The sequence below is a fragment of the Mobula hypostoma genome, chromosome 11 (assembly GCF_963921235.1).
Source record: "Mobula hypostoma chromosome 11, sMobHyp1.1, whole genome shotgun sequence".
Classification (NCBI taxonomy): Eukaryota; Metazoa; Chordata; class Chondrichthyes; order Myliobatiformes; family Myliobatidae; genus Mobula; species Mobula hypostoma.
The window spans coordinates 4,572,850-4,591,824 of NC_086107.1; the positions used below are offsets into that span (position 1 = coordinate 4,572,850).

The window sequence follows — 18,975 nt, forward strand, 5'->3', positions numbered from 1 at the left end:
GAGGGGAGGGAGAGGGGAGGGAGAGGGGAGGGAGAGGGGAGGGAGAGGGGAGGGAGAGGGGAGGGAGAGGGGAGGGAGAGGGGAGGACCAGAAGAATGTTTGTAATGATTAATAAATCAAATGATCTTCTCTGGTGTCTCAGGGCTGGGTGTGCCTGCACCCACACCAATCCTTCTCTGCCACCTGTCCCACACCCCTCCTGCGGCACTCCACCCTCACCATTCCCAACATCCTTTGCTCCTGCCAGCTTTACAAACTCGCTCTCCGCTCCACATTGACAAATACAGTACTGTGTAAAAGTCCTAGGCATTCTAGCTATACCTGTACTTGCACGTGCCACAGACTTTTTGCACAGTACTGTTACTCAAATCCTGCAGTTCTGACTTGGAATCTCCTCTGCAGCCTTCCTGACTTAATGACATCCTTCCTGTACCCTGGTGACCAGAAAAGCACATGAAACTCCAAGTGTGGTCCCACCAACGTCCTGAACAGCTGGAACATAATGTACCAGCTCTTGCACTCAAAGCCATAAAACACAGGAGTAGGATTAGGGCATTCAGCTGAGAATCTTCTCTATCATCATCATTATGTGGCGTGTCGGATAATTTGCATCTGTCTTCTCTAAGGAAGATACTCGCAGTGTGCCAGAGGTCTGCAAGTGTCAGGGAGCAGGAGTGAGTGCCATTGCTATTACAAAGGAAAAGGCGTTAGGCAAATTGAAAGGTCTTAAGGTCCACAAGTCACCTGGACCAGATGAACTACATCCCAGAGACCTGAGAGAGATTGCTGAAGAGATAACAGATGCATTGGTCATGATCTTTCAAGAATCACTTGATCCTGGCATGGTCCCGGAGGATTAGAAAATTGCAAATGTCACTCCACTCTTCAAGAAGGGAGGAAGGCAAAATAAAGGCCAGTTAGCCTAACCTCAATGGTTGGGAAAGTGTTGGTGTCTATTATTAAGGAATAGTTTTCAGAGTACTTGGAGACTAATTATAAAATAAGTCAAAGTCAGCATGGTTTCTATCAAGGGAAATCTTGCCTGACAAATCTGTTTGAGTTCTTCGAGGAAGTAACAAGCAGGGTGGACAAAGAACAGGCAGTAGATGTCACTTACTTGGATTTTCAGAAAGCATTTTTTTGATAAGGTGCCACACATGAGGCTGCTTAACAAGGTAAAATCAATAGACAATAGGTGCAGGAGTAGGCCATTCGGCCCTTCGAGCCAGCACCGCCATTCACTGTGATCATGGCTGATCATCCACAATCAGTATCCTATGGGGTTACAGGAAAGATACTGGCATGGATAGAGGAATGGCTAACAGGCAGGGGGCAGTGAGTGGGAATAAAAGGGGATTTTCCTGGTTGGCTGCCAGTGACGTGTGGTGTTCCTCAGGGGTCAGTATTGGGACTGTTACTTATCACATTCTTTGTCACTGATTTAGATAATGTAATTGATGACTTTGTGGCAAAGTTTGCAGATAATATGAAGATAGGTGGAGGAGTAGGTATTGCTGAGGAAGCAATGCGATTGCACAGGTCTTAGACAAATTGGAAGAAAGCGCAAAAAAGTGGCAGATGGAAGACAGTGTTGGGAAATGTATGATAATGCATTTTGGTAAAAGGAACCATAGTGCAGACTATTATCTAAATGGGAGAAGGTTCAAACATTAGATGTGCACAGCAACTTATGTAAGACTCCAAGAAGGTTAATTTACAGGTCAAGTCTGTGGTAAAGAAGGTAAATATTTCAGGGAGAATAGAATATAAAAGCAAGAAGATAATGCTGAGGCTTTATAAGACGCTGGTCAGGCCGTACTTGGAGTATAGTCAACAGTTTTGGGCCCCATATCTCAGAAAGGATGTGTTGTCATTGGAGAGAGTCCAGAGGAGATCAACAAGGATGATTCTGGGCACAAAAGGGTTAACATATGAGGAGGATTTGGCAGCTTTGGCCCTGTACTCACTGGAATTTAGAAGAATATGGAGGGATTTCATTGAAACCTACCAAATGTGGATAAGGTGGGTGTGGAGAGGATGTTTCCTATGATGAGGCTATCCAGAACTAGAAGACACAGCCTTAAAATTGAGGGTGACCTTTTAGAACAGAGGTAAGGAGGAATTTTACTAGCCAGAGTGGTGAATCTGCAGAATGCTCGGCCACACACTGCGGTGGAGGCCAAGCCTGTGGATACAATTAAGGCAGAAGTTGATAGTTTCCTGATCGGTCAGGGCATCAGAGGATATGGCGAGAAGGCAGGTATATGGGGTTGAGTGGGATCCGGGATGAGGTGTGATGGAATGGTGGAGCAGAATTGATGGGATGGGCTGAATGGCCTAATTCTGCTCCTATGTCTTATGGTATGGCATAGATGATCATAGTCTCATGCTGAAGGATTTCGGCCTGAACTGTCAACGGTACACTTTTCCATAGATGCTGCCTTGCCTGCCGAGTTCCTCCAGCATTTTGTGTGTGTTACTTGGATTTCCAGCATCTGCACATTTTCTTTTATTGGTCGCATGACCCTGATTGTTCCTGGCAAACTTCTTCTGCAGGAATGGTTTACCATTGCCTTCTTCTGGGCAGTGTCTTTACAAGATGGGTGATCCCAGCCATTATCAATACTCCTCAGAGATTGTCTGCTTGACGTCAGTGGTCACATAACCAGGACTTGTGATGTGCACCAGCTGCTCATACGACCTTCCACCACCTGCTCCAACAGCTTCATGTGACCCTGATTCAGGGGGGCTAAACAGGTGATACACCCTGTCCAAGGGTGTCCTGCAGGCTAGCAGAGGGAAGGAGTGCCTTACACCTCCTTTGGTAGAGACAAACCTCTAACAGCGCCACCCTCATTCTAATACAGCTGAATTACCTTCCCTCTCAACCCCATTCTCCTGCCTTCTCCCCCATAACCTCTGACACTCTCTACTAATCAAGAACCTGTGGTGCAATTTAGGAAATTAGACCAGGGTCTGGTCCTGGAGAGGATTCTTAAAGAACTGGATCTTTGGGAGCAAGTCAGTAATTCCCTGAAAAAGGCAACGTGGGTAAACAGCAAACACAAGGAATTCTGCAGATGCTGGAAATTCAAGCAACACACATCCAAGTTGCTGGTGAACGCAGCAGGCCAGGCAGCATCTCTAGGAAGAGGTACAGTTGACGTTTCGGGCCGAGACCCTTCGTCAGGACCAGGGTAAACAGAGTGTTGAAGATGATGCGTCAGTCAAGGAATCATGAAGTTGTGTTACAGGGTACAAGCATTGGTAAAGTCATCTTTAGACTGCTTCATGCAATTCTGGCTGCCACACTGTAGGAAGAATATGCAGAAGAACATAGAATATAGAATAGCAGAACACAGTACAGGGTCTTCGGCCCATGCTGTGTGCCAGCCCTGTTGTTCATCATGTACTATTGTCGTGTGACACGGATGACCATGATTTTCCATGATTGTGATTGTTCTTGGCAAATTTCCCCACGGAACTGGCTTGCTATTGCCTTCTTCTGGACAGTGTCTTTACCAATGTCGAGACACCCAGTGTCGGGTTCTTCTTTAACATTTAAGAATAAATTGGACAGATACACGGATGGGAGGTGTATGGAGGGATATGGTCCGTGTGCAGGTCAGTGGGACTAGGCAGAAAATGGTTCGGCACAGCCAGGAAGGGCCAAAAGGCCTGTTTCTGTGCTGTAGTTTCTATGGTTTCTATGATTTCTAAGACAGGCGATCCAGTCATTATCAATCCTCTTCAGAGACTGTCTGCCTGACGTCAGTGGTCACATAACCGGGACTTGTGACCTGCGGGCCTGCGGAGGGAAGGAGTGTCTTAGAGCCTCCATTGGTGGAGACGTATCTTCACTCCGCCAGCCTCATAACCTACTCTAAAATCACACCGAACCTCCCCTCCTACTTCGCCTGGTGGAGGCAGATACATTAGGGCATCTAAGAAACTTTTAGACAGACACATGGAGGATAGAAAAATGTGAAAGGGAAGGGTTCAATTGATGGGTCTCAGCCTGAAGCATCGACTGCTTATTCAATTCCATAGATGATGCCTGACCTGCTGAGTTCCTCCAGCATTTCGTGTAGATTGATCTTAGAGTAGGTTTGAAGGTTAGTACAACATTATGGGCAAGGGGTTAGTTCTGTACTGTAATGTTCAACAACAACATGAAATAATCCCATGGGAATGTCTGCGATAATGCAGGGGAGCAGACTGCACCTCATCTTAATGACTCATTCAAAAATTAAAGAACAAAAATAAGGATAATGCTATGTTTTTAAGCAGAAAATGGCCGTTAAATGTTAATTCACAGACACCAGCAAGGAACAATACATGCTATAACATGAGGTGGGGTAATGTATTTCTTGGTCAGAGTGATAACTTTTAAGATTTTATATAAACAAGAATGGGAATTGTGGTTAAGATATGTTTATATAATTTAAAGGAACAATGTTGAGATGTTTGCAGAATTGAGGTGCGAGGGATATGGTAGGCTTGCATGAATCAGACTAATGAATGCCTCTTTATGTTAGGAAAGTTTTCCCTTTCTGTTGAAGTCTGCATAATATTTGTCAAGTTCACCAAGGTTTATCCTGTAATCCTCCTGAGAAAAAGAAATGTTTGAAGATTAAGACCTCAAACCTGGCAGAAAACTTAGAGGCTACTTGGCTGCAGAGATTTGCTGCTGTCTGTATGCTTTTGAGGCATGTCAGTGTGGATCAGTAATAACGTCTCCTCCTCGTTGTCAATCAACACTGGCACAGCTCAAGGTTTCGTGCTTAGCCTACTGCTCTACTCTCTCTTCACCCACAACTGTGTGGCTAGGCACAGCTCAAATGCCATCTATAAATTTACCAACACCACTGTTGTTGGCAGATTCTCACATGGTAATGAGATGGTGTACAGGAGAGAGATAGATTAGGTGGTTGGGTGGTGCCACAGCAACACCCTGGCACTCAGCATTAGCTAGACCCAGGACCCGATATGGACTTCAGGAAGGGGAAGTCGAGGGAACACACACTAGTCCTCATTACGGGGTCAGCAATGGGCAGCCTCAAGTTCCTGGGTATCAACATCTCTGAAGATCTACCCTGGGCCCAACATAGTGATGCAATTACAAAGAAGGCACACCCATAGCTATATTTCTTTAGGAGTTTTTGGAGATTTGGTATGCCACCAGAGACTCCAGTGAATTTCTACAGTTGTACCATGGAGAGCATTCTAACTGGCTGCGTCACAGCCTGGACTGAAGCCTCCAATGTACAAGATTGCAAGGGGCTGCAGAGGGGATGTATTCTCAGCCAGCTCCATCGTGGGCATAATTCTCCTCATTAAGAGGTGCTGCTCCCTGAAGTGTCTCCATCATTAAAGACCCTCAACATCTAGGATATGCCCTCTTCTGGAATGGCAGAGCAGACTTGTTGGGCCAAATAGCTTAATTCTGCTCTTACATTTTGTGGTCTTCTCATTCCCACCAGGAGGAATTGGAGGTATAGGAACCTGAATACACACAGTCAATAGAGTCATTACAGCACAGAAACAGACCATCTAGCGCATCTAGCCTCTTATCCTATTATTCTATATTGTTACTCTGTCTAGTCCCATTGACCTGCACTTGATCTATCTCCCTCCATACTTCTCCCATCATCCAAACTTCACTTAAAACTTTGAAATCAAACCTGGACCCAGCACTTCCACTGACAACTCATTCCACATTCTCATGACCCTCTGAGTGAAGAAGTTTCCCCTCATGTTCCCCTTAAACAGTTCACCTTTTACCCTTAACCCACGACCTCAAGTTCTAGTCTCACACAACCTCAGTGGAAAAAGCCTGCTTGCATTTACCCTCTCTATACCTCTCATGATTTTGTATACCTCTATCAAATCCTGCCTCATTCTCCTATGTACCAGGGAATAAAGTCTGAACCTGTTTAACTTTCCCTGTAACTCAGTACCTCAAGTCCTGGGAATGTTTTAAGAACATCTTCTTTGCCTCCACCATCAGATTTCTGAATGGTCCACAAACCCAGAAACACTACCTCATTATTAGTCGTTTGGAATAATGCTCACACTGTACTCCTGCCTCAAAACAACAAGTTTCATGACATATGAATGTGATAGTAAACCTGAATCTGTCTCTCTCTTCCACTGTCATGATGCTGCTGCTCACTTCCAAACTCTCACCACGTCTTGTTCAAAGATGAACTTTCAGCTTTGTCACATGAACGTGAAACATGCAGTGAAATGTATCGATGACCAACACAGTCCAAGAAGATCTATAGCCCTGTGCAAAAGTCTTCAGCACATGTAAAATAATTCTGTAAAGCAAAGATGTTTTCAAAAATAATGAAATTAAAAGTATCTAAATATCAAAAATTTTACTATAAAGAGCAGTAAACAGTAAAACCCTTTGACCCTTTGCCATTAAAACTGCATCAGTTCTCTGAGGTACACTGCTGTGCAGTTTTATAAGAAAATCAGCTGGTCCATTATCACAAGCATCTCGGAGAACTTGCCACTCTTCTGAAGACGTTAGCTGTCTCACTTGCTTCTGTCTCTCCAGGTAATCCTAGACAGCCTTGATCAGGGCTCTGTGGAGGTCAGACCTTCAGAAACCATAAAAAATATCTAGGGTGCCTAAGACTTTTACACAGTACTGTGCAGCTTGAGGTATGGTTAACCTAAGGTATGGCAGCCAGTGGTGAAGTGGCTAGATGAGTAGTGCAGGTGTACAGGATGTTAATGTGTCCCTGCAAGTTGCCGGTCATGGATTGTGCCAGTACAGTAGTGTAGTGGCTAGTGTGACACTTTACAATGCCAGCGATTGGGGTTCAGTGTCAGCCGGTGCCTGTAAGAAGTTTGTACATTCTCCCTGTGACCACAAGGCTTCCTGCAGGACCCCTCAGTTTCCTTCCCCGTTCCAACGATGTACAGGTTAGAGGTAGTAAGTTGTGAGCATGCTGTATTGCCACCTGAAGCACGTTGACACCTGTGGGCTGTTCCCAGCACCTCATTGACGCTAATGACACATTTCACTGGATGTTTCGATGTACGTGTGACAAATAAAGCTATTCTTTAAATCTTTTTGCAACGTATGCCAACATAACATCTTCCCGACAGCGGTTCCTACGTGTTTGGGTCTCATACATTAACAACTTTTAAAACGTCCTCAGATAGGGAGCTGGGAGTACAAGTACACAGCTCGCTGAAAGCAGCCGTGCATGTAGACAGGACAGTGAAAGTGGTGTTTGGCACACTAACCTTAATCAGTCACAACATCGAGTGTAGAAATTGGGACATTATGTTGCAATGATACAAGTCATTGACGAAGCCACACTTCAAAGTTCAAAAAAGTTCAAAGTGGAAAGTTCAAAGTACACATATGTCACATACCACCGAGATTCAACTTTTTTGCGGGCATTCACAGTATATAGAGGCACAATCAATGCAAAAAAAACCACGACAACCAATCTGCTAAACACAAAAAACTGTGCAAACTCAAAAAAGTAAGTAAGTCATAAATATTGAGAGCATGAGGTGTAAGAGTCCTTAAAAGTGAGTCCACAGTTTGTGGGCAAACAACAGGAATTCTGCAGATGCCGGAAATTCAAGCAACACACATCAAAGTTGCTGGTGAATGCAGCAGGCCAGGCAGCATCTGTAGGAAGAGGTGCAGTCGACGTTTCAGGCCGAGACCCTTCGTCAGGACTAAGGAGTGAGTAAGGGATTTGAAAGTTGGAGGGGGAGGGGGAGATCCAAAATGATAGGAGAAGACAGGAGGGGGAGGGATGGAGCCAAGAGCTGGACAGGTGATTGGCAAAAGGGATATGAGAGGATCATGGGACAGGAGGTCCGGGAAGAAAGACAAGGGGGGGGGACCCAGAGGATGGGCAAGAGGTATATTCAGAGGGACAGAGGGAGAAAAAGGAGAGTGAGAGAAAGAATGTGTGCATAAAAATAAGTAACAGATGGGGTACGAGGGGGAGGTGGGGCCTTAGCGGAAGTTAGAGAAGTCGATGTTCATGCCATCAGGTTGGAGGCTACCCAGACGGAATATAAGGTGTTGTTCCTCCAACCTGAGTGTGGCTTCATCTTTACAGTAGAGGAGGCCGTGGATAGACATGTCAAAATGGGAATGGGATGTGGAATTAAAATGTGTGGCCACTAGGAGATCCTGCTTTCTCTGGCGGACAGAGCGTAGGTGTTCAGTAAAGCGGTCTCCCAGTCTGCGTCTGGTCTCGCCAATATATAAAAGGCCACATCGGGAGCACCGGACGCAGTATATCACCCCAGTCGACTCACAGGTGAAGTGTTGCCTCACCTGGAAGGACTGTTTGGGGCCCTGAATGGTGGTAAGGGAGGAAGTGTAAGGGCATGTGTATCACTTGTTCCGCTTACACGGATAAGTGCCAGGAGGGAGATCAGTGGGGAGGGAGGGGGGGACATGAATGGACAAGGGAGTTGTGTAGGGAGCGATCCCTGAGGAATGCAGAGGGGGGGGGAGAGAGTTTGTGGGAACGGTTCAGTTTTGGGGAGTGTGAAACTATCTCCTCTGGTTCAAGAGACTGATGGTTGAGGGGTAATAGCTATTCCTGAACCTGGTGGTATGGGTCCTGAGGCTCCTGTACCTCCTTTCTGGAGGTGGCAGTGAGAGGGCATGGCCTGGATGGTGGGGGTCCTTGATGACGGAGTATTGTGCACAGGTTTAGTCACCCTGTTATAGGAAAGACATTAGCAAGGTGGAGAGGATTCAGGAGAGATTTACAAAGATGCTGCAGGGACCAGAGGACTGAGTTATAAGGAGTGGTTGGCCATGCTGGAATTATACTCCTTGGAATGAGGGGTGACCTCATAGTAGTTTATTAAATCATGAGGGGTACGAATAAGGTGGACAGTCATAGTCTTTTTCCCCAGGATTGGACAGTTCAAAACCAGAGTTCACAGACACAAGAAAAGAGGGGAGAGATTTAAAAAGACCTGAGAGGGGTAGTGGGTACCTGGAATGAGCTCCGAGAGGAAGTGGTTGAGACAGCTACAATTGAAACATTTAAGAGACTTACTGATCGGTACATGGAGGGCAGGGGCAACTGGAACTAGCAGGGAGGATGCTGTGGTCTGCATAGAGCAGACGGGCTGAAGGGCCTGTTTCCGGGTCGTATCTCTATGCTAATACTTGGACAGGTACGTGGTATCTCCCGAACCACAAACTAATACATACATGCACTTTTTTTTCTGCATTTCTCTGCAAGGTCCTAGTTTATCGGACGGTATGTGTGGTTTTAAACACTCAAACTCCTCTCAGCCCACCCCCACTTAGTCCCCTCCCCCACCGGTCGGAGACAAAGCTCTTTTGAACACTTTCATTCCGAGCTGAACACACGGTTCCAATAATACAGAAATGCAAACTATTTCCTGGTGTGTTCTCGGGTGAGGAAGAAACAAGATCGATTGGCCAGCCATCCCGTTCAATCCTCCTTCTGCCTCACATCGGCACTCTCCGTCCAAATCACTGCTGCTCCCTTTAAAAAGTACACACAGGGCCTGTCTAGACCTTCAAGTAATCTTTAAACCTTCGAAGTAAACATTAGTAATAATTCTGTCAAATACTTTCCTCAAATGTATGTTTTCAGGAAAGTTCCTTGCTTAATTACAAATTTAAGAATAAGCCGGATAACTATTTACTTACAATCACTGGGGGGGGGGGGAAGAGGACATGGATTCACGACGAGCTGTTTGAAATTGAACTGATTTCCCAAGTTTGCTGTAAAGTCTACTCACCCTTTTCAACCAAGTGAGGTGTCTGTAAATATCGATCTCACCATCCATGCTATGCAGTAGCCATCACCCCCAGGAGAGAGAGAAAGAAGAGAGAGAGAGAGAAAGAGGAAGAGAGAGGAGGTAGAGAGAGTTGGTAGAGAGAGGGAGGAGGTAGAGGGAGAGAGAAAGAGGGAGAGAGAAAGAGGGAGCGAGAGGGAGAGAGAGAGAGGAAGAGAGAGAGGGGGGGAGAGAGAGAGGGGAGAGAGAGAGAGGGAGAGAGAGAGAGGGAGAGAGAGAGAGGGAGAGAGAGAGGGAGAGAGAGAGGGAGAGAGAGAGAGGGAGAGAGAGAGGGAGAGAGAGAGGGAGAGAGAGAGGGAGAGAGGGAGAGAGAGAGGGAGAGAGAGAGGGAGAGAGAGAGGGAGAGAGAGAGGGAGAGAGGTAGGGAGAGAGAGAGGTAGGGAGAGAGAGGTAGAGAGAGAAGGAGAGAGAAAACTTTCAGTGGAGCTTTAGTGTGAGCTCTAAAGCGTGCAGAGCTGTGACACTGAAGGCTGGGGAATACGTCGAAACTCCTTGCCCCTCTCTGACTGCCCTCCCTGAAGCCTAGCAGAGACTGAAGCCGAGGCAGCGTAGAACATGAATCCGGGACAAAACGTCGCGCCTCAGTAAATTCAGAGCATATGGTTTGCAGCACAAATCCAAAACTTCAGCGAGAGGCTCTCGCCAGTCAACTAGCCAAGGCATTGGGTTACTGTGGCACAAAAGCCATCAGCAGATTCAGTACAGGCACGAGGTAACCCGATTCGTGTCTCCCATTGAAATGAAACGTCTAGCATTTGTTGTCAAAACACCAACCCCTGCGTCTGCGCTGATCCAGGGAGACGAAGTGCCTCTGCTGTCGAACTAACACAGCAGCAGTGTTGACATACCGAAAGACAACCGCATCCAATCCTTCCCCCCATCACCACCCCTCCCACGCTGCAACGCCATCAGGCTAAAAATAATTCCTTTACCAGAGTCTGTGACCTCTTGAAGGTGAAAAGCCCTGCTTAAGAAAGTTGAAGGTTTTCTTTTCACCACAGAGCAAACGAGAAGATTAAATATTAGTATTATTTGTCATAAACTCTGCAGATGCTGGAAATCTTGAACAACACACACACACACACAAAGTGCTGGAGGAACTCAGCAGGTCAGGCAGCATCTATGGAGGGGGATAAACAGTCGAAGTTTCGGGCTGAGACCCTGCCACAGGTGTCACGTGTACATTAAAAACATTAAAACACACAGTGGAATGCATCGTTTGTGTCGATGACCAACGCAGTCCAAGAATGTGCTGGGGGCAGCCTGCAAATGTCGCCATGTTTCCGGTGCCAACACAGCATACCCACAACTGACCTACCCGTAAATCTTTAGAAGGAGGGAGGAAACTGGAATATGCCGAGGAAACCCAAACATTCACAAGGAGAACATGGGAGGAATGTAAAATTCCTGGGACACTGGCGGGAATTGAACCTGGGACAATGGTGCTACCGTGCCATCCCCAAACGATTGCTCACACAAGAGGAACTGGATGATACTGATCTATTATTCTTGCCTGCAGGTGCTGGGAATCTGGAAAAAAAAAAGCAGTTCATGCAGTTCAGCTCTTCGAGTGATGATGCAGAAAGTTTGAAGTTAGTAACTCACCCCCGTCTACTTTAGGCCACAAATTTATCTATCACCCCTGATGAGTTATTAACCTCAAGCTTTCTGCATAATCACTCAAAGAGTTGACTGCATGTGCATGTAACGAGAGTTGTATAACTCATCTTCTACCCTAGGCCACAAACTTATCAATCACCCATGCTGTGGGCACTTTCTGGAGGTCCAAAATCCGTATGCTCCACGGCCACTGGACTAAGTGTGTAAATGTAGGAGGGGACTATGTTGAAAAATAAATGTGCTAGGTTTTCTAAAATTGACTCCTTCTATCTTAGGCCATGAACTTATCAACCACCCCCCCGTATATATAGCTAGGGTGCCTAAGGCTTTGTTGCATGGTACTGTATTTGTCAACGTGGAGTGGAGAGCGAGTTTGTAAATCTGAGAGGAGCGAAGTATGTTGGGAATGGAGAGGGTGGACGAGTGTGCGACAGGTGGCAGAGAAAGAGTGCCAGGGTGGGGAATGGTGCAGGTGCAGACACACCCAGTCCTGAGACACCAGGCAAGGTCATTTGATCCCAAACAATTGGTTTATTGATCATTACAGAATGTCTCTCTGGTGCTTCCCTCTCCCTGCCCCCTTCCCACTTTCAGTCCACAGCAAAGACACATATCAGAATCAGGTTTATCAACACTCACATATGTCATGAAATCTGTTTTTTTGTAGCAATACATAAAATTACTACAGTGCTGAACGAAAGACGTAGCTATATATATGTGCCTAACACTTTTGCACAGTACTATAGATACCACCTTCTGTGTAAAAAAAAGTTACTCAAGTTCCTTTTAAATCTTTCTTTCCTCACCTTTAACCTCTGACCTCTAGTTCTTGATTGCTCAACCCTGTGACAAAGACTGCGCACATTCACTCCATTCCTACGCCTCATGATTTTATACAACTGCAACACAACATCCCGATTCTGATCTCGGCCTGGATCTGTTAACTTACTTCCTTTGGGCGATGAATTTGTGGAATTCGTTGCAACAGAAAAATGTGGAGGCCAGGTCATTAGATATATTTAAAGCAGAGGTTGATAGGTCAGGTCCTTGATTAGACCGTAAGACGTAAGAGCAGTATTAAGCCATTTGGACCATTGAGTCTGTTCTGCCATTCCATCATCGCTGATTTACTATCCCCCTTAATCCTATTCTCCTGCCTTTTCCCCCATAATCTTTGACGTCCTGACTAATCATGAGCTATCAAACTCCTCTTTAAATATACCCAATGACTTGGCCTCCACAGCTGTCTGTGGCAATGATTAGTAAGAATGTCAAAGGCAATGGGGGCGATGCAGGAGAATGTGTTTGAATAAATCAGCCATGATCAAATGGCAGAGCATATTCGATGGGTTGAATGGCCTATTTCTGCTCCTGTGTTTTTTTGGCCTATCCCTTTTTAAGTATTTAACTGATAGCTTTGCTTTAAAGGTTCATTTTATTATCGCAGTATGTATGCAGAGTACAACTCTGAAACTTGTCTTTCCGGATAGCCGTAGAATACAGAAGACCATAAAAGTATTTGAAAGAAAGACCTCACTCCCCCTCGCATGAAAAGAAAAAGAAACAAAAGCTTGCAAACCCCAAACACCCCACCCCTCCCTCACGCAAAAACCAAAGACCCAGCCGCCAAATGACAACAAGAAAGAATGGTCAAGAACATGAATAAAAAACGTAGAACTGAAAGAGGCCAATATGAACTGCAGTCCAATCCATAAATCTCAGCATTTCAATAACATCTCCGAGGGGCAGCGACCCAAACCGGCAGAACTTGACTTATTTCCACAGTTTCCATCAGGTGTTAATTACGGAGCAGAGAAGGAGGACACTTTCTGGTGACGAAGGATTCCTGACAGGGATGGCCTTGCCAGTGAGCTGGGAGGTTTCTCTCTGGAGGATTGCCTCTGAAGGAAGCCCTGTCTCCTTCCAAGTGGTGAGAAGAAGGCTTGTTTTGCTGTAGATTCTGAGAACAGTACACACTCCAGGACTTTTATTCTTTGAACAGGAACTTTGGTTCATTGGCGAGAGAGGGCAAGTTGAATGTACGAGAGGCTTCAATGAGCCCGCCACCTCATTCTTCTAAACTCCACTGACTACAGCCCCAGAGCCAAACACTCCTCATATATTAACCCTTTCATTCCCAGGATAATTCTCATGAACCTCCTCTGGACCCTCTCTAAAGCTAGCACATCCTTTCTTAGATAAGGGTTGAAAGGGCTAGGTAGGATGGATGGGGAGATGATGTTTCCTATAATGGGGGATTCTAGGACCAGGTGGCACAACCTCAGAATACAAAGTTGTTACTTTAGAACAGTGATGAGGAGCAATTTCTTCAGGTGGTGAATCTGTGGAATTCATTGCCTCAAATGTGGTGGCCAAGTCAATGGGTATATTTAAATCAGAGGTTGATAGGATCTTGATTAGTCAGGGTGTCAGAGGTTATGGGGAGAAAGGAGAAAGGGGTTGAGAGGGAAAATAAATCAGCTACGATGGAACAGTGGATTAGACTCGACGGGCTGAATGGTCTCATTCTGTTCCCATGTCTTTGGGTTTTGTGAGATGTAGGGAAACCCCACACTCAGCGGTGAAAGATTGCTATGTGCAAACCAGAGGCAGTTGTCCAAACCCCTAAAGTTTATCCCCACCCCATCCAATCAACGATTCATCGGTGGGTTCTGAGTTCTGGGATTCGAGCTCCGTAGAGGCAGAAGGCACGAGGAGCAGTGACCCCTCAAGCTGTGAATTGGCAAGAACAGAGCTTGAGGTCTAGTTCGAAGTTCTCAATCCACAGTCTCATTTGCCACCATCAGCGACTCCTGGGGTCGATGATGAAGATTGAAGCCTGAAGATCGATCGGAACTCCAGAAGGCAACCTATCAAATGTTGAAAAGCCTCGATAGGGTGGATGTGGAGATGATGATTCCTGTAGTGGAAGGCTCTTCAGCTGTGACAACCTTAAGGAACCAATCAAATATTGAAATGCCCAGGTAGTGAAGATAAAGTTTCTTATAGTGGGGCAGTTTAGAACCAGAGGGCACAGACTCAGAATAGAGGGGCATTCATTTAGAACAGAGATGAGGAGAAATTTCTTTAGCTGAGAGTGGTAATTCTGTGGAATTGATTGCCACAGGTGGCTGTGGTGGCCAAGTCATCGGGTTTATTTAAAACAGGGGTTGATGGTTCTTGATTAGTCGGGGCATGAAGGGTTACTGCAGAAGGCAGGAGATTGGGGTTGAGAAGGAATGGATCAACCAAGATAAAATGGTGGAGTAGACCTGATGAGCTGAATGGTCTAATTCTGCTCCTATGTCTTATGGTCTAAGTTAATAGCCAATGACCAGTGCCGAGAGTCTCCTAGTCCACTGGGGAAGTCGAAGGCCTACATCTGCAAATCTGAGAGTCCACTAGAGGCTGGAGGCCGGGATTAGAGAACAGGGTATGTGTGTGTTTGGGTGAGCAGAAGGGCAGAATGGGGGGTTCTTTACAGTCATTTTGTTGCTTGTTGTGTTCAGGTTTTTTTTGCCTCCTTTGTTGCTCTGCAGAGCATTGTGGGCAGGCAATGTTGGCCCAGGACAAAGTACTCTGGCAAGCTACTTTTGGCGGCCAATGCCCCAGTAAGGGTGATGGGCTTAAGTAAGCACTTTGAATTGTTGTGATACACGGGCTGCCCCCAGCACAGTCTCAGGTTGTGTCGGTTGTTAACAGAAATGACATATTTCACTGTATGTTTTGATGTACTTACTTAAGCCATGTAAGTAAAAGAATCAGCCATGATTGAATAGCAGAGTAGACCTGATGGGCCAAATAGCCTAATTCTGCTCCTTTGTCTTATGGTCTTGAGCCCATCACTCGTACTGGGGCATAGGCCACTGACAGCAGCTCACCAGAGTCCTTTGTCCTGGGCCAGACTTTCACGCTGTCCCCAGGTGTCGCCCATCTTCTTGATGCATCCTTCCTCTTCCAGGAATGAGGTCTTTGGAGCTTCTGTTGGCATTTCTGTAGCTCTGGGTTTTTATGGGATGGGGTTGCCAGTCACATGCCCGTTCCTCCTCCTTTCACAGCCGGGTTTGGGACTGTCCATGGGGAGGTCATGCCCGTTCCTCCTCCTTTCACAGTCGGGTTTGGGACTGTCCATGGGGAGTTCATACCCAACCCTCCTCCTTTCACAGCCGGGTTTGGGACTGTCCATGGGGAGTTCATACCCAACCATCTTCCTTTCACAGCCGGGTTTGGGACTGTCCGTGGGGAGTTCATACCCGTTCCTCCTCCTTTCACAGCCGGGTTTGGGACTGTCCATGGGGAGTTCATACCCGTTCCTCCTCCTTTCACAGCCAGGCTTGGGACTGTCCTTGGGGAGTTCATACCCGTTCCTCCTCCTTTCACAGCCGGGTTTGGGACTGTCCATGGAGAGTTCATACCCGTTCCTTCTCCTTTCACAGCCGGGTTTGGGACTGTCCTTGGGGAGTTCATACCCATTCCTCCTCCTTTCACAGCCGGGTTTGGGACTGTCCATGGGGAGTTCATACCCGTTCCTCCTCCTTTCACAGCCGGGTTTGGGACTGTCCATGGGGAGTTCATACCCATTCCTCCTCCTTTCACAGCCGGGTTTGGGACTGTCCATGGGGAGTTCATACCCAACCCTCCTCCTTTCACAGCTGGGTTTGGGACTGTCCATGGCGGAGTTACATTTCGACGTACACGTGAAAAATGAACGAGTCTGGATCCCTGTGGTGCCTTCTTTCTTGGGTGCCACGTTAGCAGAGTGGTTAGTGCAAGGCTTTACAGCGCTGGTGATGGATCAGAAGATTGAGGTTCAGTTTTGCCACTGCTACTCTCACCATTGTCAGACTATTGATGCAATGATGCATTTCCCTCTATGTTTCAATGTACACATGACACACAAAGCTAATAAAACTAATCTGTAACTTTGCACAGCACTGATAATTCAGACGGCCTGTCTTGCGCTGTTTTGGTCTGTGTTCTGTGAATCTGCATCCACCACCCTTTTTGGGAATGGATTCCGATTGTAGATGTTAGCTGGGTGATGTCTCTCGTTCCTTAGCCAGCTCTTGAGATTCCACGCTCTCTGACTTACCCAGGAAAAACATTCTTTTCCCAGCATTTCCTATTTTTATTTTAAGTATCCAGCTTCTACAGTTTTGGTTTTGATTTATGCTGATTTGTTGAGTATGCTGCCAATTCTAATCCAGAAACACTTCTTGAGCTGCTGTCTGATGAGATTTTTGTCCATCTCTTTTATGTTTCTCCCCAGCCTCCACCCATAATACCATGAAACACATGAGCAGAGTTAGGCCATTCAGCCCATTGAGTTTGCTGAACAATGGTTGATTGATTATCACTCTCCTGCCTTATCCCCTTAACCTTTGACACCCTGACTAATCAAAAACCTATCAACCTCCTCTTTAAGTATACCCAATGACTTGGCCTCCACAGCTATAATTGAAATGTTCTCACAAACAATGGACTCACTTTCAAGGGCTCTTCATCTCATGTTCTCGATACTTATTGCTTATTTATTATTATTATACTTTATAAGAATAAAGGGCATTTGTGATATTGACCCCGAGGAACGTAAAGCTTTTCACCTGTTCCACTTGCGCACCACCGTTGTAAATTGGGTCGTGTGGTCTGCTACTCCTTATTAATTCTTTTTTTGTGCTTGCACAGTTTGTGGTCCTCTGCACTCTGGTTTTTCTATAGATTTATTGTGTGTGTCCACTAGAAAATGAATCTCAGGGTTGTATAGGATGACCCATACACACCTATATAATGAATTTATTTTGAACTCCAAACACACAGCCATCGGTGAATATTCCACGTATTCACCACCCTCCAGCTAAAGAAATTGCTCCTCATCTCTGTGCGAAAGGGACATCCTTGTATTCTGAGGATGTGCCCTTTGGTCCTAGGCTCTCCCACTACAGGAAACATCTCTCCATGTCCACTTTATCTAGGCTTTTCAAAATACAATAGGTTTCAATGAGATTCCCCCCCCCATTCTTTTAAACTCCAGAAAGCACAGGCCCAGAGCCAAACGCTCCTCATACGTTAACCATTTCATTCCCAGAATTATTCTCATGAACCTCCTCTGGATCCTCTCCAATGCCAGCACATCTTTCTTAGATAAGGGGCTGAAAACTGCTCACAATAATCCGAAGTGTGGTCTGACCAATGCCTTATCAAGACTGCGCATGACATCCTTGCTTTTATATTGTAACTCTCTCATCATTCTTGTGAGCCTCTTCTGGAGCCTCTCTAATGCCAAGGAGAACCTTCAGGGATTCTCTATCCTTTCCCATCATTGATAATGTATTGATAAAAACCCATATATACAGAATCATTTCTCTTCCTATCCTCCTGGTCACCCTGATTTTATTTACTCGGAGACAAATCCACCCTCCCCCCACCTTAACAAGCTTCTTTCCCACCTCTTTGGCAGCTCTACAAAGGGTTTTGGACCGGAAAGCTTTGGTCCTCTTCTCTCCCCACAGATGTCCATTTAGAACAGAGAGGAGGAGGAATTTCTTTAGCCAGAGAGTGGTATTTCTCACATTTTGCATATTATCTTATACTTCCAGTATCTGCAGTTTTTTTTAGTCTGAGATCTTCAAGCTCAACATTTCTCATGACTGCTCGTGGTTTGGAATCCCTCCTAAAACTTTCCTTCACCACTGAGGACATCTTCAAAGGCGGTACCTCAAGAAGGTGGCATCCGTCACCGTCCAGGACATGCCCTCTCCTCAACACTACCATTAGAGAGAAGAGGAGGCACAGGCTCCTGAAGACATACACTCAGTGACTCAGGAACAGCCTCTTATCCTCTGCTATTAGATTTACCACCCAATTTACCATTAGATGCCAGTTTAATTTTGCTCTGAAGTATTTAATGCCTTTCGTGATTAGTTTCTAGATTAGTCAAGGTGTCAAAGGTTACAGGGAGAAGGCAGGAGATTGAGGCTGAGAGGGGAAATGGTGGAACGGCAGAGCAGACTCAATGGACCAAATGGCTTAATGCAGCTCCTATGTCTTACTTATGGGTTCCAATCACACACTGTCAGTATCCCTTCAGCAGTTAGCACGACCCTAATACAGTTCGGGGTGTCAGGGTTCAGAGTTCAATCCCGCTGTCCTCTGTAAGGAGTTTGTACGTCTTCCCCTGGAATGTGTGGGTTTTCTCCGGGTAGTCCGGTTTCCTCCCACAGTCCAAAGACGTACCTGATAGTAGGTTCATTGGTAAATTGACTTGTGACTAGGGTTAAACTGGGGGTTGCTGGGCAGTGTGGCATGGAGGGCCAGAAGGGCCTGTATCTCTAAATAAAACAAAGTATTTGCTCTAAACCATTTAAATCCCTTCGTTATTAGTTTCTTCATTAGTAAGGGTGTCAAAGGTTATGGGAAAAAGGCAGGAGAATTGGGCTGAGAGGGAAAATAAATCAGCTATAATGAATGGTGGAGCAGACTTGATGGGCCGAATAGTCTAATCCTGCTCCTAGGTCC

General features: G+C 46.0%; 1 protein-coding gene across 5 annotated transcripts in view; it reads right to left on the bottom strand.

Annotated features, from left to right (window-relative positions):
• LOC134353563 (liprin-beta-2-like) overlaps positions 1-18,975 on the bottom strand; it is a 263,694-nt gene that overhangs the window by 148,658 nt on the left and 96,061 nt on the right. For 2 of the 5 annotated variants that reach the window (XM_063061606.1, XM_063061605.1), the window contains exon 1: positions 9,784-10,646. The exons of 2 other annotated variants lie outside the window; for them this stretch is intronic. In XM_063061606.1, the coding sequence (XP_062917676.1) occupies positions 9,784-9,831 (48 nt within the window). In that variant the 5' untranslated portion in view covers positions 9,832-10,646. Of the gene's footprint in view, positions 1-9,783; positions 10,647-18,975 lie in introns of those variants that run through there. One more of the 5 variants, XM_063061607.1, reaches the window with a different exon arrangement.